The sequence below is a fragment of the Phalacrocorax carbo genome, chromosome 1, assembly GCF_963921805.1.
Source record: "Phalacrocorax carbo chromosome 1, bPhaCar2.1, whole genome shotgun sequence".
Classification (NCBI taxonomy): Eukaryota; Metazoa; Chordata; class Aves; order Suliformes; family Phalacrocoracidae; genus Phalacrocorax; species Phalacrocorax carbo.
In genome coordinates this window covers 210,111,819-210,134,267 of record NC_087513.1, presented here as the reverse complement: position 1 = coordinate 210,134,267, position 22,449 = coordinate 210,111,819, and the positions used below count along the sequence as shown (strand labels likewise).

The 22,449-nt window shown below is 41.0% G+C and overlaps 1 protein-coding gene across 6 annotated transcripts; it reads right to left on the bottom strand.

Annotated features, from left to right (window-relative positions):
- Positions 1–1,142: 1,142 nt before the first annotated feature.
- PCF11 (PCF11 cleavage and polyadenylation factor subunit) lies at positions 1,143–21,982 on the bottom strand. 6 transcript variants are annotated; one of them, XM_064441417.1, is made up of 17 exons: positions 21,728–21,979; positions 16,779–16,904; positions 14,298–14,486; positions 13,709–13,900; positions 11,748–12,856; positions 11,284–11,473; positions 10,550–11,189; positions 9,843–10,460; positions 8,965–9,761; positions 7,532–7,634; positions 6,704–6,823; positions 6,058–6,166; positions 5,273–5,456; positions 4,644–4,799; positions 3,493–3,585; positions 2,924–2,959; positions 1,143–2,299 (listed from the first exon to the last, which is right to left on the bottom strand). In XM_064441417.1, exons 1-17 carry the CDS (start codon positions 21,914–21,916, stop codon positions 2,090–2,092), a joined length of 5,061 nt encoding a protein of 1,686 aa, XP_064297487.1. In that variant the 5' UTR covers positions 21,917–21,979; the 3' UTR covers positions 1,143–2,089. The 6 variants fall into 6 exon arrangements, with proteins under 6 accessions (XP_064297487.1, XP_064297484.1, XP_064297483.1 ...); XM_064441414.1 differs by having other exon boundaries at positions 6,058–6,163; positions 8,965–10,460; positions 21,728–21,980; XM_064441413.1 differs by having other exon boundaries at positions 8,965–10,460.
- Positions 21,983–22,449: the final 467 nt, after the last annotated feature.

Below are 22,449 nucleotides of genomic sequence, written 5' to 3'. Positions count from 1 at the left end.
TGACCAAGAGGTATTTAACCCAATTTATGCTCTCCCTGCAGCACAATCCAACTCCAGTCCCCATCTGCCCCCTCTCTCTGTACTCAGCTGTTCGCAGGGTACAAGGGGGATGTTTTTTCCCCTGCAGTTACATGGTCCTGCTCCTCGTTCCCCTCCACCAAAACCACCTGGTGTCCTGGAGGGAAGCCAGGTTCCTTTGATGGGGAAAAAAAGAGCACCCTGCATTTCCAGAGTCCTGCTTGCAGACAGGACAAACTCTTCCCAATCAGATTTAAAGGTGTGCATTGATAATTACATGGACCAAGTAAGGTCCATTCAGAGATTAACCATCCTTGTCATTAGAAAGTTGCCATAAATCCTCCTGCTGCAATTTATAGGTCTCTTTTTATTCTATCCCTAGTAGGCTGGAAAACCTGTTCCCTTTTTCTAACAGCCTTCTACAGATTTAAAGACATCACATCTCTGCTCAGCCTCCTCTGAAGTTCAAATTGTATGATTTAAGAGAAGTTTACAATACTGCAGGACATAAATTGTCAGTTGGGCCAAGCCTACATCCCCCTTTTCCAGGAAGAAGTTGTAACAAGTAACCCGGGAGTAGCTGCCTGCAGCACAGCCCCAGCCACACACACCACCCATGGGCTGACTTGTCCCTCACCCATCTCCGATGTATTTTATTCCTCTAGCCTTTCTCTAATCAAAAGGTAGTTTCAAGGTTGACACCTAGAATAAGGCACACTCACAACTATAGCTACAACCTTAACATGACAGTCAAGGAATTAGTCACATCTTAAAAACTCCTTGAAGCCTGGTTGTGAAGATGGGAAGAAGCATCGCAGCTGACAGCAAAATCACCTTCACAACTGTTCATTTCTACTTATATCATACGCTAAGGGTGAATTCTGATCTCGCAATTATCCTCACCACAAGAACAACACACTAGGACTGTGACATTGCTCTTGGGACTTTTAGCACTTACGCCTTGCTCCCAGCAGCTTTAAAAATATGCGCTATACACATGGCAGAGTGAATGAAACATTAAATGCATATTGTCCTAAGACACACAATTGTGTTATTTATTTCCAGTCCCACCAATGTGCCAGCCACACAAACCCATTACTGAAAGGAAGACTCACACTCAAATATATGCTTAATTTTATTTATTACATTTAAGAAATATTAACATCTCAGGATATCTGGTTTACCATCTAAGTCCAGTCATAAGCAACAAAAAAAAAGTGTTAACCATGTTTCAAATGAGAATTCTTACATTCATTCCCCCCTGTAACGTAAAGAAAAGTTTGCTCAGCTGTATTAAATTCTTATGTGATTGACTAATGAAAAAAAAATCATTAATAATGTCTTAACTACCAGGCATCCTGGTTTGTTAATTGTTTGTTGGCACTTGTGTTCACATCAAGCACTCTGGTTTGTTTGTTAAAAGTTTCCCCTTCTACCCAGAACTGTCTTTTTGGGTGGTTTTTTTTGTTTGTTTCAATTTTTTTGTGGGTTTTCTTTTTTTGTTGGGTTTTTGTTTTGGGGTTTTTGTGGTGTTTTTTTTTTTTAATATCTGGATATGTAAGTTTGTTCAAATAAGTTTAAAAAGAAGAGTAGGGTTGTCTGAGAAGTTCCTGCGCTGCTTCCTTTGATAACCCACCTACAGGACAAGTGAAGGAAGTTATTTGCTTTCACTTTTCTGAATCTTATTGAGCAAAAGGTTTTTTTAAATCCATTTAAACTGAAAAAAGTACAGAAACACTGTCTTCATTTGATGGTGTGCATAAACATTACACTCCATATATAGCAAAAATATCTTTTATTTATAATTTACATTTCCACAAGTGAAAATTATACATTTTTACATATACTGTTTCATTCCATTAAATTTTCACGCATCTACAGAACTTTCACACAATGACACCTGAAACTGTGCAGGCAATAAGAAATTCAAATACAAAAATGTATTTATTAACCAAACAGTAGTTGAGGCCCTGCCTCAGTGGAACATTTTTATTTCATATAAAAAGTATTTGCCTTCCAGAGTTAACACAGCAGCTCTTCTGTAAAAAAAAAAAATCATACCTCCATTTATTTAAACAGACTCATCAGGTTCTGTTTTAATATCTGTAGATGCAGGTGTGCTCTCTTCTGCACAGGCAGTAGGGGTGTCATCAGGTTCTTCTTTGACTTTAGGCGAGTCACAGGACTCCTGTGTTTCTTGTTTAACAATGTTCAACATTATATTTAGTGGATTTTCTACAGGAGTTTTGCTGGGAGATGGTGTGCAATCAAATGATGATGTCTGCAAAGTCAAAGCCAATGTAGCATTAACACATTAAAATAACCATTTTTAGCTTGTTATCCCTTTTACTCTTTATGAAAATGCAAGCATGGTGATGGTCAGGCACTCAAAATCCAAACTCCTACTTTATCAAGATCCTCAGAAAACAGATATATTCTTTAATAGCATTACTTTTTCACAAGTACTTTAAAAAGGTACCGTCCAAGCAGGGATGAAATGCTTAACTCATTACCATAACCCATTCCCTGCTGTCCCCGGCAGAACTGTTAACTCCCAAAGCACTAAAAACATCACAGACACACCAGCACCTATTTACTCCACTTTTGCAAATTCCTAAGATTAGGCACACTACTCAACAACAAATGCATGATGTGTTTTCAAACCACGGTTCTGCTTTAGTCATGTACGACACACGAGCTGTCACGGCACATCACAACAAGAAATACACCTTTGCTAACTCTGGATTATAAACTTGCCACGCCCAAGGCCTTTGAGTCTTTGTCTAGTCATAGGCAAGAGGAACGGGTAGCACATTCTGAACACATCTGCTCCCTGCAAAGTCAGAGATCGAGCAAACAAACTGAAAGCAAAACACTTCAAAAATGTGAAGAAGGATTCACTTACATTTTGGTAATCTTCGTAGCAAGATGGATGGTAAATCTGAAAGGGAATTATTATACATGTGAAGACAAATTATAACTGGATCACTGGTTTTGAGCAGAACAGTGCCAATTACACACATCACACAATTTGTCTAGAAAAACTATGGTATGAGCAGACCAAGTATGGTGTCAAATATAAGTGGGAAAAGATTTTGTGTATGTTTGTTTAGGAAAAGTTCCTGCAGAGCCTGCTGAGTGCTGAGAATGATAAAAGCCTGGTTAAGTGTTGGGAATTATTTGCATACAGCCGCATACAGAAATAATTGAACCAATACCTATACCCATATTTAGAGACATTCATTCTTCTTTCAGCACTGCAGTATAAGGGAAGGCTTGTGAGCCTACACTAATGATACCAGGACTTCATGCACTTCCAAAGGCTGAGATATTTATGTACTTGGAAGCCAGGAAAACGACCATGGGAATTCTTCAGGAGAGAAAAAGCACCTGGCCCTCTTTTGTTTTTTTCATCTAGAATTCTGTGGGGTTTTTACTATCAATAAGTATCCCATGTAAATAAAATCAGATTACCTTTTCATCTACTCTGATAGCATTCTTCAGATGCCACTCTTCCTCTTCCTCATCCCAATACTGTTCAAATTGCTCTTGGCAAATTTCACAGCTCTGAAAAGTTATTGGAATAACAGAGAGAAACAAGGTTATTGCAATAATTTACTGAACACATGAACTTCAAGACCCTAGTAACAGCCAGCAAAGGTTCTTTTAAATTGAGACAAATACATCAAGACTACGTGATCTTTCCTCCACACTTTAAAAATAACATTAGAAAACTTTAATCAAAAATTGAGTTTAGTTTGCAGACTGAGCAATGACCATCATCTGGCCTTGAAAACTGTTGTCACTTGAGAAATATAAGCTATGCCCTTTTAAATAAGAAGCCTCTGCAAGACACTTTTCAACAATCTAGTGCTATTTTACTGTCATGGAAGACAATCCAGTACTGGGATTTAATTAATTTTGTTTATGGCATTATATTCACTCTTCCCCTTAACCTGGAGTCTCAAATTAAAAAGGCATAACTTTTAGATGAAGTACTAACATTTTTATAGTACTTCTGTGCCAAAAAAAACTTGGAGAACAACGCACAAAAGGTACCTTTTAAAATTAAAATAAAGGCCTTCATGGCTTGATAGCTAGTTTCTCAGAGGCTTAGCATGTAAAACTAAATTGTAATTCTACCAACATTTGTATTTGATTACTACACCAATTCACCTACCAAAATACAGATCTACCAGTTTGTTTAAGTTGAGCTATTTCTTTGTCCTAATGGCTCTCTCCTACTGAAAAAGAAATTTCTGTGTCGAAGTATCAAAACCCCAGTAAACCCAATCATTATTTGGATGACAAAGGACCATTTCCAATTCACTTGCTCTATTTACTCTTTCTATGGAAGCATTATTAACACACTTTCCCGATTTCCATTTTGCTAGAACGATGGAATGCCAGTGAGTGTGCAGCTTGTTAACTACAGCTGATGTATACTACTATCTGCCCCGGGAAACAACCATTGCATACACAAATACACCAGCTACAAAGTAGCTGCTCAGAGGTCCAAGAAGACGACTTCAGTCCGCATAGCACCCACTGTATGAAATAATGCTGTCTTTGAAGTATTAGATGAATCCCAGCCTCTGGGCTAATGAAAGCAAGCTGACACTTACCTCAACTGCTCCAGCTGGTCCAGCAGGGACACTCTGAAACTCCTTCTCTTTCGCAGCTTCTTGTGTCTTCAACACAACCTCTTCATGAGCTTTTTCAAAAAACTGGCTTTTTGCACGCTCCTCTAGATCAGCTATTTCTTCAAATTCAATCCAGTCCTAAGGAAAGAAGTTTTCATTCACACTCACCGACGAATAGCCAGAAATGTTCAAAAAATAGATATCAAGGGAAAGAAAAAAAATAGAGATCCCGAAAGTACCGTATTTAATAAACCTCACTTCATTAAAACTGAAACGCTCCTCACATGCAGCATTACAACAGCGCATGCTTTCTCATACCACTACATTTCAAAAATTCATTTTCCAGAAAAACCACTATCCTTCAGATTCCATTCCATTCTCAGTGTGACCAAGACAGTCCCAATATCTTCAAACTGTTTAGAGTTCATCACAGAATTGCCTTTTGTGTTTTGACAGGCATTTCAGAACTACCTGAAATATCTAAGACACCATTGTTTACCAAATGCCAGCTCCTGTGATGATGTACATTTCAAGTGCAATCCTACAGCACAAAGGTAAGTAAAACACAGAATCCAGCCTGTAACTTAGAAGACACACCGTGCATTACTTACTGTTAAACTGTAGTACCATCTTCTGTGTGTAATTTTTCTGCTAACATCTTTTTCCGTCCGGTTCTGACGATAATGCCAATCTAAATGATCTGCATAAACATCTGTCTGTGAAGTAGTGAATCTCATTCCACAGGAGTAACACTGAATTCCAGTGTACAGTCGATTTATAACGCTATCATAACGCCTAAAAAAAGTGAGGGGAAAAGTCTTAACCTTTCTTTGAAAAGAAACAGGTGAGAAGTCTCTCTGAGTGTTGCTTCATATGCCCACGAGTAGAGGAAAAGCATGAATCTACTGCAAGGTTACAGCATGCAATGTATCTGAATTCTTCCCGATTTTCGTAACACAATTGAAACGTTCAAATAACAAACAATGGGCTCCTACTAACTATTCATGAGAAACACGCTAGTGTTGTGTTTCATGCCTACTAGCTTCATCACCTAATAGTGCATGAAATGGTAATACTTGCATTTGTCTCAGCTTTGCGAACTCCTAAAAAGGTGGTAAGATTAGTAGTAACAAAGGAAGAAGCACTGCCTTCAGTGCACATCACAACCTTGCTGCTTAGCTAACAACATGCAACTTGTGTAAAGGGAGTTTTCCCAAGCTAAATTTCCCTTTTTCCTCCCTCAAATTCTCCAAGACTAGCATCAAAAACTGCAGGTCCTCTTAGTCACAAAGTAACATACAATCTTTTAAAAGCTCTCAGCTATCTTAGATTAACTATCTAGATACTACCCTGTCATTATTCTTACTGCACTGTAAACTCATTCTACTATACGCACTGTCTCAGTTCTTCAACGGTGAAGTTAGTGAGGTCTGGAACATTTTGATCTTCATTCTGGTCATCATCTTCCTCTTCAGCAGCTGGCTGGGATGATGTTTCATTCACTTCTAGAAAGCATAAAGGTATCATTTTATCAACATTTCAGTACATCATCAGAAAGAAACTGATGTGCTCCTGGAAGTTACTTTTATTCAAATTATTAATAAATATGATCTGACTATGCTAAAATACAAATATGCAATGGCCAAGACAGTAATCTTCTAACACAATTTTAAAAAAGGGACACAAGATACTGTAAATTACTCAGAATTTCCGTTCAGGAAAACGGTATTTCACCTCAGTCTTTGGCATTAAATTCGGTCTTCAGAGACAGAAATACTTCAAAAACTGACAAGAATCTGATTATAATCAAGACCAAGTTACCGAGGCACAGCACCAAAGACAAACTGACTGCTCTGGATAGCTGAAGTGTACAAATTGAACAAGATACTAAGAATTTAATCCACCACATGCACTAAATTCCTTCCCAAAAACACAGTTCAGTTAAAAAAAAACCATGCAGGAGTTCACAACAGTTCTTATACTTAGCTTTACACTTCAGCTGTGGATAAACTCAGTAGTTAGAAGATAACAGTTCTACATACGTGCTGAAGTGGAATCAGTTTTTGACAGTTTGAGGATCCCCGTTGACAGCAGTTTAGCAAACAGCTCATTGACATCAAGCTGCCCAAGGTGGTTATCGGGATATGAATGTGGAAGGGCTCCTAGGGACAAACATCGACATGCCAGGAGACAAAAGGTTAGCATCAGAAATTTACTGCACTTTGATCAGTGTTATTTCACAACATGCTTTTCCTTCTGCCTCCCATTTTTTATTTCAAATTACTTATCAACTCTCTTTGCTTTATGTCTAGTCCTTGGCTAATTTCTTCCCTGGCAACAGCTTCCTTCATAACATATTGTGAAGTGCTATGTAAGCTGGCTGCCCACACACAGATATCTACTGGATACTCTTTATTAAAACATAGTATTTTCCTCGTTTTATGCTTGACTATTTCACCAGGACCAATCAACTTCATCACCTACTTTAATCATTTATGACTTTTTAGAAGCTTTTCATTACTAACCATTCATATGCTGGGCATGTTTACACACCCTCGTGAACACAAACGAGACCTACTGACTGGTACCTTCCAGAAAAGCAGACCAAAGTTTTTTTTTCCTTTAGCACAACTACACACCAAACCCACATGGTTCATGAAAACTAATGAAGCCTTTGCTGTTTGAGGGAAACCCCTCAAAGGTACAAAGGTACTACAGAAACCACACCTATGGCCGCCTCACCAAGGAGACTTCCCTTAGTCCACACAGACCTGGAACATCAGGGCATTACAAAAGGGTAATTTCTGTGGCCACTAACAAACAGAATGATCCAAAAGTAGTAAAAGGAATTTAATTATTTCGTTACACACCTGCAGGGTTCTGAACAAAACTTCCAGGATTTGGCAAATACTGTTGACCTTGGCCATAAGGTCCTGGTTGACCAGACATGAGAGAAACCTGTGGAAGTAAACACTGAAGTATTTTTTGTATAGTAATGCAATTACAAACTTACTTTTTAAATTTTATCATTAACTTCTAGACATTCCTCAAGAATTCCATATATATTAAACTTCTTCCAGGAGTGACCTAGGTCAGTTTGCTGTTGAAAGGTCCACGAATCACTACAAAACATTTCCCTCATTTTCATTTCCCACTAGAAAAATTTCAGAACACATAACTCATTTTGCCTAGCATTTAAGTTAAAAATAAAAATTCCTTCTACCTATTGAGCCTTCAGTCACATTTTCCACACACGGTAGTTTCTTTTCAGTTGTTCCGGTTCACCAAAACAGAGCTTATCAGAACAAACTTCAAGAAACCCTTAACAAACGCCACTATTAATTCTTACCCAATAATTGAAATAGCATCTGCTATACGAAACACATCCTGAAATCAGGATTTTTCAGCAAACCAGCTACAGTAAGCTTCAGGTAGAAAAAGTTTTCATACCTCACTTGTAATAAAAAAATGGGGCTTTTTTATCCTAATTGACTACTTTCTGGATTTGCAAAAAAAAAAGTTTAAATTGTTTAACATTTTATACTATTAGAGGTTAGCAGGACACATTACCTGCTTTCGTTCAACCAGTAAACTCCTCATGTTAATTTATGATGCCCCAAATGAAAAATGCCCTCTAAAATCTCTAATCTACTGAAGGAAATACCATAATTTTCATTGATGTACATTATCATTTTCCCCTTTGAAGAGAGCATTTCCAACAGGCCACAGCAAAGCCAACTGAACTCATAAAGCATGCTGGTGCCGAGATAATTTTAAAAGACTGTAGTTCAACAATGTCCATTTCTTCCTTAATTCTCCCAAGTTCTAGTGGATCTCTCTTTAGAACTGGCTTGTCACCAGTACTAACAGCTGCAAAAAGACCACAGAATTATTTTTGTCCATTCTAATTCTATACCACTTAGAAAACAGTCATGCACATTCACTTACAGTATCTTTTAATGCTTTATGAAGATTCACTTTTGTGGAAGTTTAATGAAAACACCACAGGCTTCCAATTACCTAGCTTTGTTTTCAGGTTAAAAACACTGATTTCATTGTCACATTCTGAGCTACAAAGTGATTGTAAAGTCCACTATTTTGTTTAATTTAAAAAAAGAAAAATTCTTAAAAACAGCAAAGCATGCCCTTCTTAAATTAACCAGAAACTACTGAAGGGTGACATTTTTAGCTTGAACCTGGCTCACAGTCTGCCAGCTCTTCAGAAAAATCTTCAACTTTTAAAGGTAAGTCTCTACACAAAAATACTTCTGCAAGCAAACCATTTAATGCAATCAATTCTTACCTGACTACTTCCCATTGGCATATTATTGAAGTTCCCATATTGAGGACCCTGAAGACCTTTTTCATCAAAGTAATGTCCAGCTGCTCTCAATGGGAAATTCTGTGCTCCTGGGCCAGCTGGCCCATTGAAATTTGGTCCAGGCGAACCATCAAATATATCAGGCCTCTGGAATTGCATCCCATGAGATGGCCCATTGTAGCCCTGGCCAGGATGTTCGACAAATGGACCTCCTTGTCCGTATGGTGACATTTCTAGTCTTGAGGCAGGATGGTTAGCTACATTTTCAAAACGTGCACCTTGAAGGCCAAGGGGCAAGTCAAATCTAGAGGCTGGCTGGTGAGGTCCATCAAATCTCTGAGGTATGGCTGTATCAAATCGTGGTTGTGCCTGTTGGCCAGGCGCCCTTTCAAATCTCGGACCAGGTTGTCCATGAATTCCATCAAATCTTTGCAAGAGAGAGAGCTGTCCAGGCTGACCATCAAATCCAGCTGCATGACAACCATCAAATCGCGGCCCAGCCCGCCCCAGAGGACCATCAAATCGAAGTCCGCCAGCTCCCTGGTGTACTGGTCCATCAATCAACCTAGGACCTACACCTGGCTGACCATGTGGTCCTTCTAATCTGAGCCCACCACCTGATGGTCCATGCGGCCCCTCAAATCTGAGCCCACCACCTGATGGTCCATGTGGCCCCATAGGCTGACCGTGTGGCCCCTCAAACCTGAGACCACCTCCAGGTTGACCATGGGGCCCCAATGGCTGTAAATGTGGCCCCTCAAACCTGAGGCCACCCCCTGGTTGACCATGAGGCCCCAAGGGCTGACCATGGGGTCCCTCAAACCTGAGACCACCCCCTGGTTGACCTCGAGGCCCCATAGGTTGACCATGAGGTCCCTCAAACCTGAGACCACCTGAAGGCTGACCACGGGGACCCTCAAACCTGAGACCGACTCCAGGTCCTTCAAATCTAGGACCGCCTACAGGCTGCCCTGCAGGCCCCTCGAATCGCAAAGGCCCACCTATCTGCCCAAGCGGTCCCTCAAATCTCAGTGGACCTCCTCGACCAACCTCTCCTGGGGGTCCTTCAAACCTCAGGGCCCCTGCCAGCTGCCCTGGTGGCCCATCAAATCTTAGGGCTCCAGCTCCCCCTGTTCCTGCCAGTGGTCCATCAAACTGAGATGCACCGGCCCCCACCAAAGGCCCCTCGAATCTCAGAGCAGCCTGTCCAGGTGGCCCATCAATTCTGGAACTTGAACCAGCAGCAGGACCATCAACAAAAGGACTTCCTTGTCCATCTACCCCAACCCTTGCAGCAGCCTGTCTAGGTGAGCCATCAAATAGAGGTCTGTCTTCCATTAGTGCACTTATCCTCTGCTTTGCTTCAATGCCTCCAAATCTTGATCCTGGACTTTCTGGGAACGGTGCTTTCTCTGGATCTTCATACCTCGCTCTTTTGAAACGTTCACTGAATGGTGATCTTGGCTCCTCTCGAACGCCTAAAAAAAAAAACAGAAAAAATCAGAAAGCCACTCACTAAACTGCTGCCATTTATTTAACAGCTGTAAACTAAAGCAAAAACACACACCAGCTTGCCCAAGAAGCTGTCTTTCTTCACGATTATCAAATCTGCAGATTGCATCACCATCTATTTTCTGGAACTCTGTTGTGCTTTTCCCCTGTTGTCTAAGAGCATCTCTAAATTCTTCTGATTCTCCCCAGCTGTCATAAGGATCAAAGTTCTTAGAACCTCTTGCTCCTTTAGTGGCATTTTGTTCCTCCAATCTTCGTCGACCCTCAAGTGGTGAGAGGTTATCGGCAAAAGGTCTATTAGTGCCACTCACAGGAGAGTGTCTCCTTGATCTTTCTCCAAATGGTTCTTTTCTGTCAAACTGCACTCCACGCTTGGCTTTTGCCTGCTCACATTCTATTCCAGAGAGCAATGCATCAGGCAAATGATAATCCAAAATATCAGGATCCAAGAGATCAAGCCTTGACAATGAATGCTGAACTTGTGTTCTTTTTAGTTTAGCCTTATGTTCATAGTATGTTAGTTCTGCATCTGACAGAAGAGGTTTCTTTTTCAAACCACATTTTTCCTCTGTAGGGCTATCCCAGACATTACATCTGTGCTTTCCTTCCTGATACTGGAACAACTGTCGGATCTGATGAGCTACCATTAGGAACTCATCTTGTGTTATTTCACCAGATGTTAAGCGTTCATTGGCCTGTAATATAAAGTTAAAGTTTAGACTTCTACGAAGAAAACAGAAGCAAACTATACCCAGGACACTTCTATGAAGACACATTTATTAATATTACCTTCTTAAGTAATTCTCTCTTGCTTGCAGATGTCAGTTCTTTGGGAATCTGTAAATTAGCATCCACACTTAACCGGTGCTGCTGCTTTGGTGCTCGGGGCGACAGAATTCCTTTACCAGCAGGCCAGTTTTCCCGGTGTCTTTGGTGAGGGGATTTACCAAGTGCTTGGTGTTCTTCATTCTGCTGCGAGCTGAAAGCAAGAATACATTTAAAATAGATTTGAAATAGATTACGTCTTTATTCAAGACATAGCTGTTGCATTCCTGTTAGAACTCATCATGGCAAAACATCACTATCACCTTAGAATCTAAGTATGCATAATTTCCATATCTCACTAACAGAAGTAAGTTAAACTTATCAATCTTAACAATCTGAACATTGCCACCCAAAGCTGACTATGCTGGAGTCAACAGTAGAATTTCCACTGACTTCAAACAGTTGCTGTTTAAAAGATAGTAACTTACTTTTTATTTTCTTCCCAACCAGATTTCCACCTCTTGCCTGATTTGGATCCTTGCCAGTTTTCTGCATTCTCCTTTGGATCAGGAGATGCTTTTGTAGAATGCTGGCTTGCTGTTTCCTGGGGCCTGTCTTCTGCAGGTTTTTTCACTCTCCTCGGATCTCGCACCTCTTGTTTAACATTTCTCTTACTAGAATTTCTTTCATCTCTTGCTGCTTGTGTACCTTCTTCAACATGAGACTGCTTAGGGCCTATCTGACGTATCTTCCCAATTTTAGGAGTTGATGAAGTGGGAGATAAACTCCTAAGCCTCCTTTTGGGTGATCTCCTCTCTCGCCTTTTTGGAGAATGTGTAGATGGTGACCGTGCCTTAGGAGAGCGTGATCGTGACCGTTTTCTACTACTTGATCTCCCTTGTTTTCCACCCTGTTTTTCTGATTCCTCTGTAGTCATGTCTTGTTTCTGAACAGCACCATTAATTACTTTATTTCTGCTGCCTACTGGCCTATGTTCACATGTCTTATGTTCCTCTTTTTCTTTTTTCTCTGTACTTCTCCTCTTTTCTTTCACCTCCTCCTCTTTGCCCTCTGACTTATCTTGAAGATGTCTTTTAAGTCTTGGATCCCGCTTACTAATTTCAGATACTTTTGTGCTTTCACATTCCTGGGTTTTAGTATCTTTAGTATTGGGTAGCTTATTTTTTAAAGGGGATGGTGATTTAGATTTTGCTTCTGACTGGTCAAGTTCTTTCTTCTGCGTTTTTTCGCTTGCTTTCAATTTTTCTTGCTTTGTTGAGTTTTGTTTTTCAGCCTGTGTTGTTTTGTTTGCCTTGGTATCAGACTGACTGGTCGTGCTTGGTGGAAATTCTTTCCTATGAGATTGATCCTTAGCATGAGAAGAATGTTGAGTCATCCTATTAAGTCGAGGATCCCTATTTACTATTTTGATATCATGAAGTGGAGGACTTGGGGATGGTTTGTTCTTTTCGGATTGCACAGCAGTCTGATGAGGTGGTTTCACTGTCATATGAGGTGTAGGAGACATGTGCTGCTTGGAAGGTGCTGGAACTGAAGCTATAGTAGATGACCCTTGCTGAACACTAAGAGATACAGCCTGAAATATTAAAAAAATCCAGCATTAATCTACACTACAACTCCTCCCCAGAGATGGTCCTATTTTGTCTTGAAACCAAAACTACAAATAGAAACATCTTGGAAGTGATGAGATTCAGCCATTTAACCAAAACCAACCCATTAATTGCTAATTACAAGCATTAAAGTAGTGCAGTACCGTTGCAAAATGCCAAATTCAAATACAATAGAAAAGCAGTACTACAGAGACAATATTGCAGAATATGTAATTTAGGCACACGTTCTCATTACAGCATTAGTTTTTCTGTATATTCCACATGCTCAAGGCAACCAAGCTGTGAAGTACCTCATATAATTTTTGTATTTCTACACTTCAAAGATCCTTTATTTTGGTATCATCAACTGCCAACAAAGCCAGACTTTCAATTACCAATGTAAAAGAATACAGCTTTACCACCACCTTCAGACGGTGGCATCAAACCAACCTGCCCTAACAAGGAAATGCACTTTATTTCCAACGATCAGCCTTCCTTGTTCTATAAGAGCAAATATGTTTGAAAAAGCCTGGCTTGCTGTGAGCCGCAAGAAGAGGTGGAAGACGAGGATCACAGGCAGGCATCATTTTGGAGAAAAGTTTAAAAACAAGAAACTAAGAGGTTAAAAAAAGAGTGACGTTCTATTTTGAGTGTGATTCTTAAGTTTTCAGGTAACAAACAGCATTCTGGAACCTGAGATCAACTTGCATTGCTCTAGTCTTAAAATAGCTATACTGGCCTAACAGGAGGACAAAAATAATGTACCGCAGTTACCAGTATATACTGTCCAGAAGAAAGCAAGACCCAACTATGAAAGTTTCATCAACTATCCTACTCACCAACTGTGCTTTAGTCTGTTCCAGCTCCAGCTCTAATTTTTTTTGCTGAAGTTCTAGCAACTGCTTTTGCTTTGCAAGCAATTGCTGCCTTATCAGTTGCTCCTGTGTCAAATTCTTTTGTATTTCAGGAACAGCTGGAGGAGTAGAGGCACCAGAAGTGACAGCAGAGGTAGGTGCAGCAGATTCCTCTGGCTAAAAACGGAATAAAAAAAGTTACATTTAAAATCCTGATGGAATCAACTAACTCCATCATGATCCAGTACTGGGACTTAGTTTGTATAGCAGTTATAAATTGCATTTTTAGTGCAAAATACAACTAAAAATTTAAAACCTTTGCCCCACTAGAATTTGCTTGCTGTGACAGGTATACACCATTTCATATGAATTAATCAGTGTTCCAAAATCTAGAATACAGTTTTGAAATATAAAAACTAAACCCATCAAATATTCTGAATTTGGAAATTCCTCTTACCTGTCTACAAAGGTCAGATACTTCATTCTTAATACACTAAATTGTCAAAATGCAGCATACAAACAATGAAAACTACACTTATTACCATCTGTTCATACAGTAGCCATGAAAACTTACCGATTTATTTAAAAACTTAGGATTCACATGGATGCTAGAAGTATTCACATTTGGGGGCAGAGGTTTAATTGGCCAAGCAGGATCTAATGAGTTGACTCTGACATCAAGTGCATATAGTTTCTTCAAAGGAAAAATATCATCCCATGTGGAGCGTAATTTAAATAAACTTTTCCTAGTATTTTCATCCACCTAAAACAATAAAACAATTCTATGGCTTGTTAAGTTAATATAAAACAATTTCTTAAATTTTTCTGTAGAACTTAAGATATCATTTATTTCCTATTTCTGTCAACAGTTTGCCATCTTAACACACTGAACTTGCTACACAGGATTTATAAGCAGTGCAGATCATACATCTATACCAACGGAATCAATAACAGAAGCTCAAATGTGGAATTGTTGTTTCAAGGCCATTTGAAGGTTTTATTGTGTATTACCATTCTCTGAGAATTTTCTTTCAACTTTTCCATTACCAAAATTCTCATTTTACTTGCCCAATTTCTGTGGAAAAAATACAGTAACAAAAATATTGAAAGGCAACAGCCTCTGAGACAATACATTAGTCAAGTGCTCATGCTGAATGGAGTAAAACAATGACAAAGAAATCAGGAAACAACAAACTTTGTGAAGAGAAAAGGTGTTTTGCTCAGCTCTTTAGTCACTGAATGATTTTTTTTTCCAACAAATGCAACAAAAGGGGTATTCGCTAAAATGAAGTCAATTATATTTCAGTTCAGCTGCAAAATTAGACCCATCTGTGAGCCACAGATCAAGCATACTTGTAGGACCAGTGCCCACTTTATCTCATTACAAACAGTTAGTTTGAATTATCTCATGACAGGTAAGTTAAAAATTTACAGAAAAGCAAAATTAAGTCATCTCCTAACTTGAGTAGTTCGATTAAACAATAAACAAAAAACATCTAAGGATAAAATATATGCAGCTGTCCTAATGTCAATATCCCAATTTAAACACTGACCATGTACATGGTTTTTGCTGCCATTTTATTTTTAAGATGTTACAGCAAGACACTGTCTGAAAAGTTCCGAGGTTCTTTTGGGAAGGAGCAGGAACTTCAACAAAAAGAATTCATACTTAGCTATTGGGGGGTTGCCTCTATATAATTTTCAGTGAGAGAGTAAGAAGTTCACTGCAAAAGGTGCAAAAATGACTGAGCAAAAGCTTCTGACTTCAAGTGTCTAAAGATACCCTAGTGACCATTTACTGATAAAACAAAACTTCTAACAGTGTCAGTGCTGGAATTCTACCTGCATGTTTAAGACAACCAATTACACTATCAGAAGTGACTGTCACTTTACACATTTAATTAATACACATTAATTAAATAGTTCTGGTTAGCTTAGTAGACAGTTAACCTATAGTACTCTGAAAATTAGTTATTACCCAGAGCTTCAGCTGCAACATTAAATGCAACTCAGTAAAAGAACATTCACAATTTAATAATGAAACAACATGTAAGTATCTACCTACTCTACACACAGGAGTTTAGGTTTTCTGTGGTCATTATTGCGATCTATTCCTTATTTCATCATGATTTTTACTTCTGAAAACCATATAAAGCACACTGGGATCTCAGATCCTTGCCAATATGTAATCATAGATAAATACGCAAAAGCTCCATTCATCTCATTCATATGAGATGCCACTTTCTTATAGCATACAGGAAATCACAGAAGTTAACCTGTCACTTCTGATCCAACTTAAACCCGTTCAAGTCCAGCCTTTCAAAACCTGGACTTTGATTTGCCTTTCTCACTGAGGAATAAGCACAACTGCTTCACTGGGTTTAAATATTAAGAGCAAAGATTAAAAGATACGGCAGCAGTTTTCAGTGTTGAATAAAATTAAAACACATATTTGGAACATCATATAGCAATACATTCTAAGACCCTTCCCCCACAGCCCAGAGCATTTTTTTCAAATCACAGACCACCAGGAGAAAATCAGGTGTCAGTGCTATTCACTCTTCTCAGTTTAAGCACTCATTTTGCACATCACAAATTAAGTAAATCAGACAGATCTAACTACAGGAGAAGCTGTGAGAAATCCACAAGATATTGGTTCTCAGTCTATTCTTCGTATAAAGACTATTTACTATCTTAAAAATAAACCAACAATTTGTAATTAACTGGGCTATACATTGCAGAAAGTCCATCCAGGTAAGCCACTGGTAACCGCAATACTGTTAAGTAAAATCTTGCCTGGATAGGAAAATTACAAACTTTTACGAACCAAATTAAATTAAGTACGACTTTGCATCTTTCAGCTAACACGTAACTTACACACTTGACAGCAGCAGGCATAATCTTCCATGGTATAGATACAGTACTGAGACTTCTAAAAAACAATCAATTTGTATAGTCCACCACCCAAGAAAACCCAAAACTGAAAGCATGTATTTATTTTACCAGGAACAAATTTTGCTTAGAATACAGAACTTTTCTGAAAGTGTATATATACCTTTTCAAATACACAAATAAATGTTGCAACTAGGTTTTTAGTAAATGCAGTAAGATACTCTCTTCCCACATTCTTGACAATGGAATCCATAAGGTACATAACAGGGAGCTTCTCTGATGCAGGAGCCTGGAGTAATAAGAAGAAACTGAGAAGTTTAGTACAACAAAAACACATTTTAAGCTTTTTAAATAAAGGGATTACCAATCCCAGAAATACAGACCTCTCTTTTTGGTTGCCACTATAAACACCAAGGGATCTGGCTTGGGATTTTTTTGTTTATACAAAAACTTAATCTGGAAAATCAATACTCAGTTCAAAGTATAACGCAGTGGGTCTATCACACAAAAAAAGGAACACCTTATGTTATTTTGTTTGTGTATCAGAGCTTTGGAAAAAGGCAAAAAATAAAAAAGGAAAAAAGAAGCCCACAAGACACTATCGCCGCTCGTGTACTGAGTGTAACCTCTCAAAACCCACTTGAGAAAATAACTTTTAAGTTAGCAGGAAACCATCGTCAGCACTTCAAGCAACTTCTTAAAAATAGTTTATAATTCAAACCTCATGAATTTTTCTTTTTCTGAATTTCACAGAACACAAATCAGACTTCTGGCAAATAGGCCAAAATAGTGAACTTCTGTAGCTGTGGATTGTACGTCGGGTATCACAGTCTTTTCATAAACTACACGCAGAATAGGTCGCAACTATTTTGTTGTAATCCAAACAGACGGAGCAAGGAGTCCCATTCGCTCTTGGCACTTGTAGATAGCAACAGTTCAGATTTCCAGAGTGCATGCAAAAATGCACAGTCAGAACAAAGTCCAAAATCCAGGCAACACTCAACCACCTAGTTGACCAGGTAAATGCACAGATAAGCTCAGGAACTGCAACCACATTTTTCAGACAGGAGTCTTCAAACTCTGGACACATCTTTGCTACAAGAGGAGGCTTGGGTTTTGTTGTTTGGTTTTGGTTGGTTGGTTTGTTTGGGTTTTTTTAAAAATCCATTTTCAAAACTTGTAGCAAGTTTGTGCGATAGAAGTGTGGTGATGCTGGACCGCTACAGCAACTTCTAACATACACAAAACACTACTGGCCCAAATCAAGGGGATTTTAATGCCCACCATTGGCTTTCATAAAGCAGAAGGCACAGCAAAGTTCCAGAAAACATCAGCAAGTACACAGACTTGTTGAAGAGGACAACGTGAAAGACAACACCACAAGCCATGTGTTGACCGTGATCCCCTTAGAAGAAAATCCACTCGTAGCATCCACTCGTATTAAGTCCCATTCACCATCCGGTAAGCTCAGGATAAAACCAGAGTAACTTCACTCACTGCTCATTTTAAACTGGATAGGCCACTGGGTTAATTAACGACACCTTACTTCGCAGCCCCATTGTCCAGACAAGTGTGTGGAAGTGCTCTTGCTTTACAATTTTAGATTTAATTCCTTCCCCTTTAAGGTGGTTCACAGACGGGCACCGAGTCAACAATACTTTTATATGGGTAAGTCACAATGTTTCCTTGCTCTTAAATGTGTATTAATTTACCATGAACTGAAACTTAATATTGAAGAAGGGCAGAATTCCTTGTTAGTTGGGGGCAGGGTCACTGCCTTTGAGCATATTGAAAAAAGTAAAAAAGGCAGGTGGTGTATTTTGTACATAAAAGGACAGAAAAATTGAGTTAAATTAGCTAAAACTAATTGCAGCACATTAAAAGCCTATCTTATGCTATGACATAATACCAAGCTGTAAACAAGCTAATATGCAACAGGGTTAGAATAAAGGCATCTCTCTAGCCTTAGAAATCAAAGACTGTGGGTCTACAGCTAGTTAATATTAAATGTCTGTGGAATACTGGTTTCTTCTTTAAAGCAGTCTGCACAATGGCACATTAAAAACAGCACCCTAAGTCCTGAATGCCTGCTTTATAAAAAAATGACAGTGCACCATTTTTTACTTTTAAAGTCAGCTGCTAGGGGAACAAAGAGCTGTCTCAGAAGCACCTATGCCCAAGAGCTGCTGAGATAGTATGTTATATTCTTCCATTTCACCAATGTATGGAAGTAGCTTACTATAGTCATCTAAGCTTCAAGTTTGAGATGCTGGGGAATTATTTAGTAGCAAAGGCACTATAACAAGTTTAACTGTCACTTTCACTATGCATCAGACTGTTAAAAGTAATCATACATGGAAGCATTAATCTAGTGAGAAAGCCTACTTCAAACTATGGCGCAGAATGAGCAGCTTAGCAGCGTACCCTGCTTCAAATATAAGCTACTCAGGTGTCACGTTTTAAGAACCATGACTTAAATACAGTTGGAATATTTAAGTCTTCTCATCTGGAAGCGTTTATTAGGTCAAGGTATCTAGTGCATATTCCAATAACCACAAAAGGGAATCCCAGACTGGAATGTATTTTGTTTTCAGGCGTTCTATACAGCATCCCCTAGCAAGAACGATGCCCACATGACACTAACCAAAAGGCAGGGAGGCGCCGCATAATCACCAGAACACAGAACACCACCACTAACTCTGAGCTCATCAGCATAATATTAAAGACTTCATTACAGAATTCCCACTGTTCCTTCAAATAATGTAGGAAAGCTATTGTTGGAAATGTGTGGCTCTTTTTTATTAGTTTCCTAAAAGATTTCAAGTTTAAAATCATATCTGGCAATTGAACCCCAAGTCACAAACTCGTGCAAAAATTTGTTAAAAAAGACAACCTTGTATACAAAATGGGTCTTGGAAACAAATTCTGCACTATACAATGGTAAATAAAACGACAAATACATATTTCACACTTTTTATTTACAAATTTTATAATACCAGTCACACATTTCAGAACCATTTATTAAGTTGTAAAGCAGACCACTCAAGTTTTACACTAAACAAACTGTCTCCAGGCAACACTTTTTAAAAGTGGCTTAGTAAAGGAGATCACTTTCCCAGAAATAACTAAAAACTCGCCTTGAATAAACCACAGTCACAAACAGTAACTAGGCAAAACTAACCATTGATACAGGATTTAAGAACATCTTAAAAAAAAAACCACACTTCAGGGCAGGCTCTGAATCACCCAGAAATTAAAAAAAAAAAAGATTTGACAGCATTGATATTTATCACAAATCATTTTATACACATCCACTGCCCTTTAGGAGATATAATGGTGAGATCTATTAGATTATGAGGTCACCTCCCCAAGGAATGGCAGAACTCAGCCATTGGCAGCATTTAAAACTAGACTGGAAGAGGTCTGTGGAACACTAAAAAGCCGTCCTGCATTGATAGAAAGACAGATTAAATAACTTAAGAGATCCTTCCCTCCCCGTCATTAGGTAGTACGATTCTCACCATTATAAACCACGATTTAAAAGCCAAAGGAAAAAAGCCTTTGAACACCTGAGATCAGAGGGAGCAAGGGAAGCAACGGGGGAGGGGTGACTAGCACGAATAGGGGGGGGGGGGTGTTTGTTGAAAAAAGAACCCTTTTCTTACAAAATGCTCTTGTTAAAAAGGTGCTGTAACCCCCATCCGTGTGCTGTGGCTGACTGATGTCAGCAACTGCCTGGGTTGGGCTCAAAGGGAGCCTCCTCTTTCCCTTCTTTTTATATCATGTGCCTTTCAGACGCCATGTTAGGATCCTACAGGCTGCTGCAGTTTCGACAGTCAGGGAGAATTTCTTCTTCCCCATCCTCAACCAATAAGCCTCTCTAGCCAAAATAAATTAAACACGCACACACCACTAGCATTACTCAGGGCACAGATCACCTGAAATCCAAACAGATTATCCCAAACCCACAGAATTTTCTCTAATCAGGCAGACCAAAACGCCCCCCATCACCACCACACACTCTCTATCCGGAGCAGATGATCACCTTTCACCCGCAAACTTTTCTGTAAGATAAGGGTGCCCACCCCTCAAAATTAGTATCTCGCAGGGACCGCACTGGGAAAATAGCCTTACCTTAACTGATAATTAAAAGTCGTTATACTTAGTCCTTCAGAAGTGGACAATTTGCATGCTACAGCTTAACCTTTTTTTCATTATTTTCAACTACCCCCCCCCAAAAAACCCAGCCCAACCCTATACAGGATCTCCCAGTCAGGCCTTCTCTAATGATCGCAATATTCATCTAATGTCGGAATCGCTAAATACAAAGGTTTAGACACCAGATTCGATACACTGAATACTGGCTCCATATAGGGGGAAAAACCCAGCTACGAGGGCGAGGTGCTGCTGCCCAGTCACTGCCAGGCCGCCATGTTGTGTCTGGTATTTACACGGGGCTTAAATCGCGAGCCACGCTGCCCTCCCAGAGCTTTTGGTGGGGCGAGTCCCAAGCCCTCCCCTGCTACGAACAAGGGGGTGGTGTGGGGGCTGTTCCCCTCCCTCGCGTCCCCTGCTCCCTATGGGCTGGAGGGTAAAAGCAGCATCCTTAAGCTTGGCGACGGAAGGAGGAGCCCCCGACGCCTCGCCCCATGCTCCCTGATCCCATCTGAGCCACGCTTCCCTCCGCCTGCGCCCCCCGCAGCGGCCCCAGGCTCCTGGCCCTCTCCCCGCCCCGACTCCCCGGCACCCTCTGCTCCAAGCCCTGCCCTCCCTGCTCGCCCCCTCGTCAGCCAAACCCTCAGGCTACTTCCCCCGGCCCCCCTAAACCCTGCCGTACCGCCCCCCCCGCCGGCCTCCTCACCCCACCGCCTCCCCCCGGGCTCTTCCTCTCTCTCGCCCCGCTTCCCGCCCCTCAGGCCCTCTTCCCCCCGCGGCGGGGCCGCCTCTCCCCGTCCCCTCGTCCTCCTGCCCCTTTCCTCAGCCCGGCTCAGCCCGCGCCCCTCGGCGGGCCGTCTCCTCCTCCTCCTCGCCCCCGAGGCCGCCCTAGCCCGCTGCCCCCGCCGGTCCCCCCAGCAGTATAGGTAGGAGTAGTAGTCGGTGGAATATAAAAACCTTGGCGATTTGCGCCTCGATCAGGGAGACGATGTCCTTGGCGAAGGGCACGTTCTCCTCGGCCAGGATGGTCAGCATGTTGATGTGCGGCTTGCTGTTGAACGTCAGGTCCTCCAGCGACGACTGGTAATCGCGGCACGCGTCCTCCCGGGCCTCGCTGCTACCAGCGCTGCTCTCCGGGGCCGACATGCTTCTCCGACCGGGGCCCGCACCAGGACCCGACCCACCGACCGACAGCCCCCTCCCCGCGATCCCCCGCCGCCGCCGCCGCCGCTGCCGCCGCCGAGCGATGCCGCCGCCGCCCCCCCCGCCGCTGCCGCTGGGCTCCTCTACCGCATCCTCCGGGCTGCGGCTCCCGCCGGCTGTGGCGCTGCCCTCGGTGCTGCCGCTCCTTCGGCCGCCGCCGACTCAAGTCTCAGGGCTCACAAAATGGCGGCGGCGGCTGCGGTTCGCGAACCTCTTCCTCCAACCGTTGCGTCATGTGAAATTGTTCTGAGGAAAGGGGCTGGCGGTTTGGAAAGCCCCTTTTGTTCCCTGACTGCGCCCCGATTGGCTGGCGCGCCGGCCCCTCGCCCCGCGATTGGTTTAACCGTCACCACGGCAGCTTCTGATTGGCTAGGACCGCCCTCCTTCTCCTCTGATTGGCTCCTTCCCTAAAGCCCCGCTCTCGCCCCGCCGTCCCGACTTGCAATTGGTCGCGTTTCCCTACTCCTGTGCCTGCT

Coding starts and splice junctions, on each gene's coding strand:
- PCF11 (XM_064441413.1), bottom strand. CDS start 21,916: ATGTCGGCCCCGGAGAGCAGCGCTGGTAGCAGCGAGGCCCGGGAGGAC. Junction 7,635..8,964: donor TGCCAATGGGAAGTAGTCAG/GTAAGAATTGAT, acceptor AAAATACTTCAG/TGTTTACTTCCACAGGTTTC. Junction 6,824..7,531: donor TTTTGTTCAGAACCCTGCAG/GTGTGTAACGAA, acceptor GTTTGTCCCTAG/GAGCCCTTCCACATTCATAT.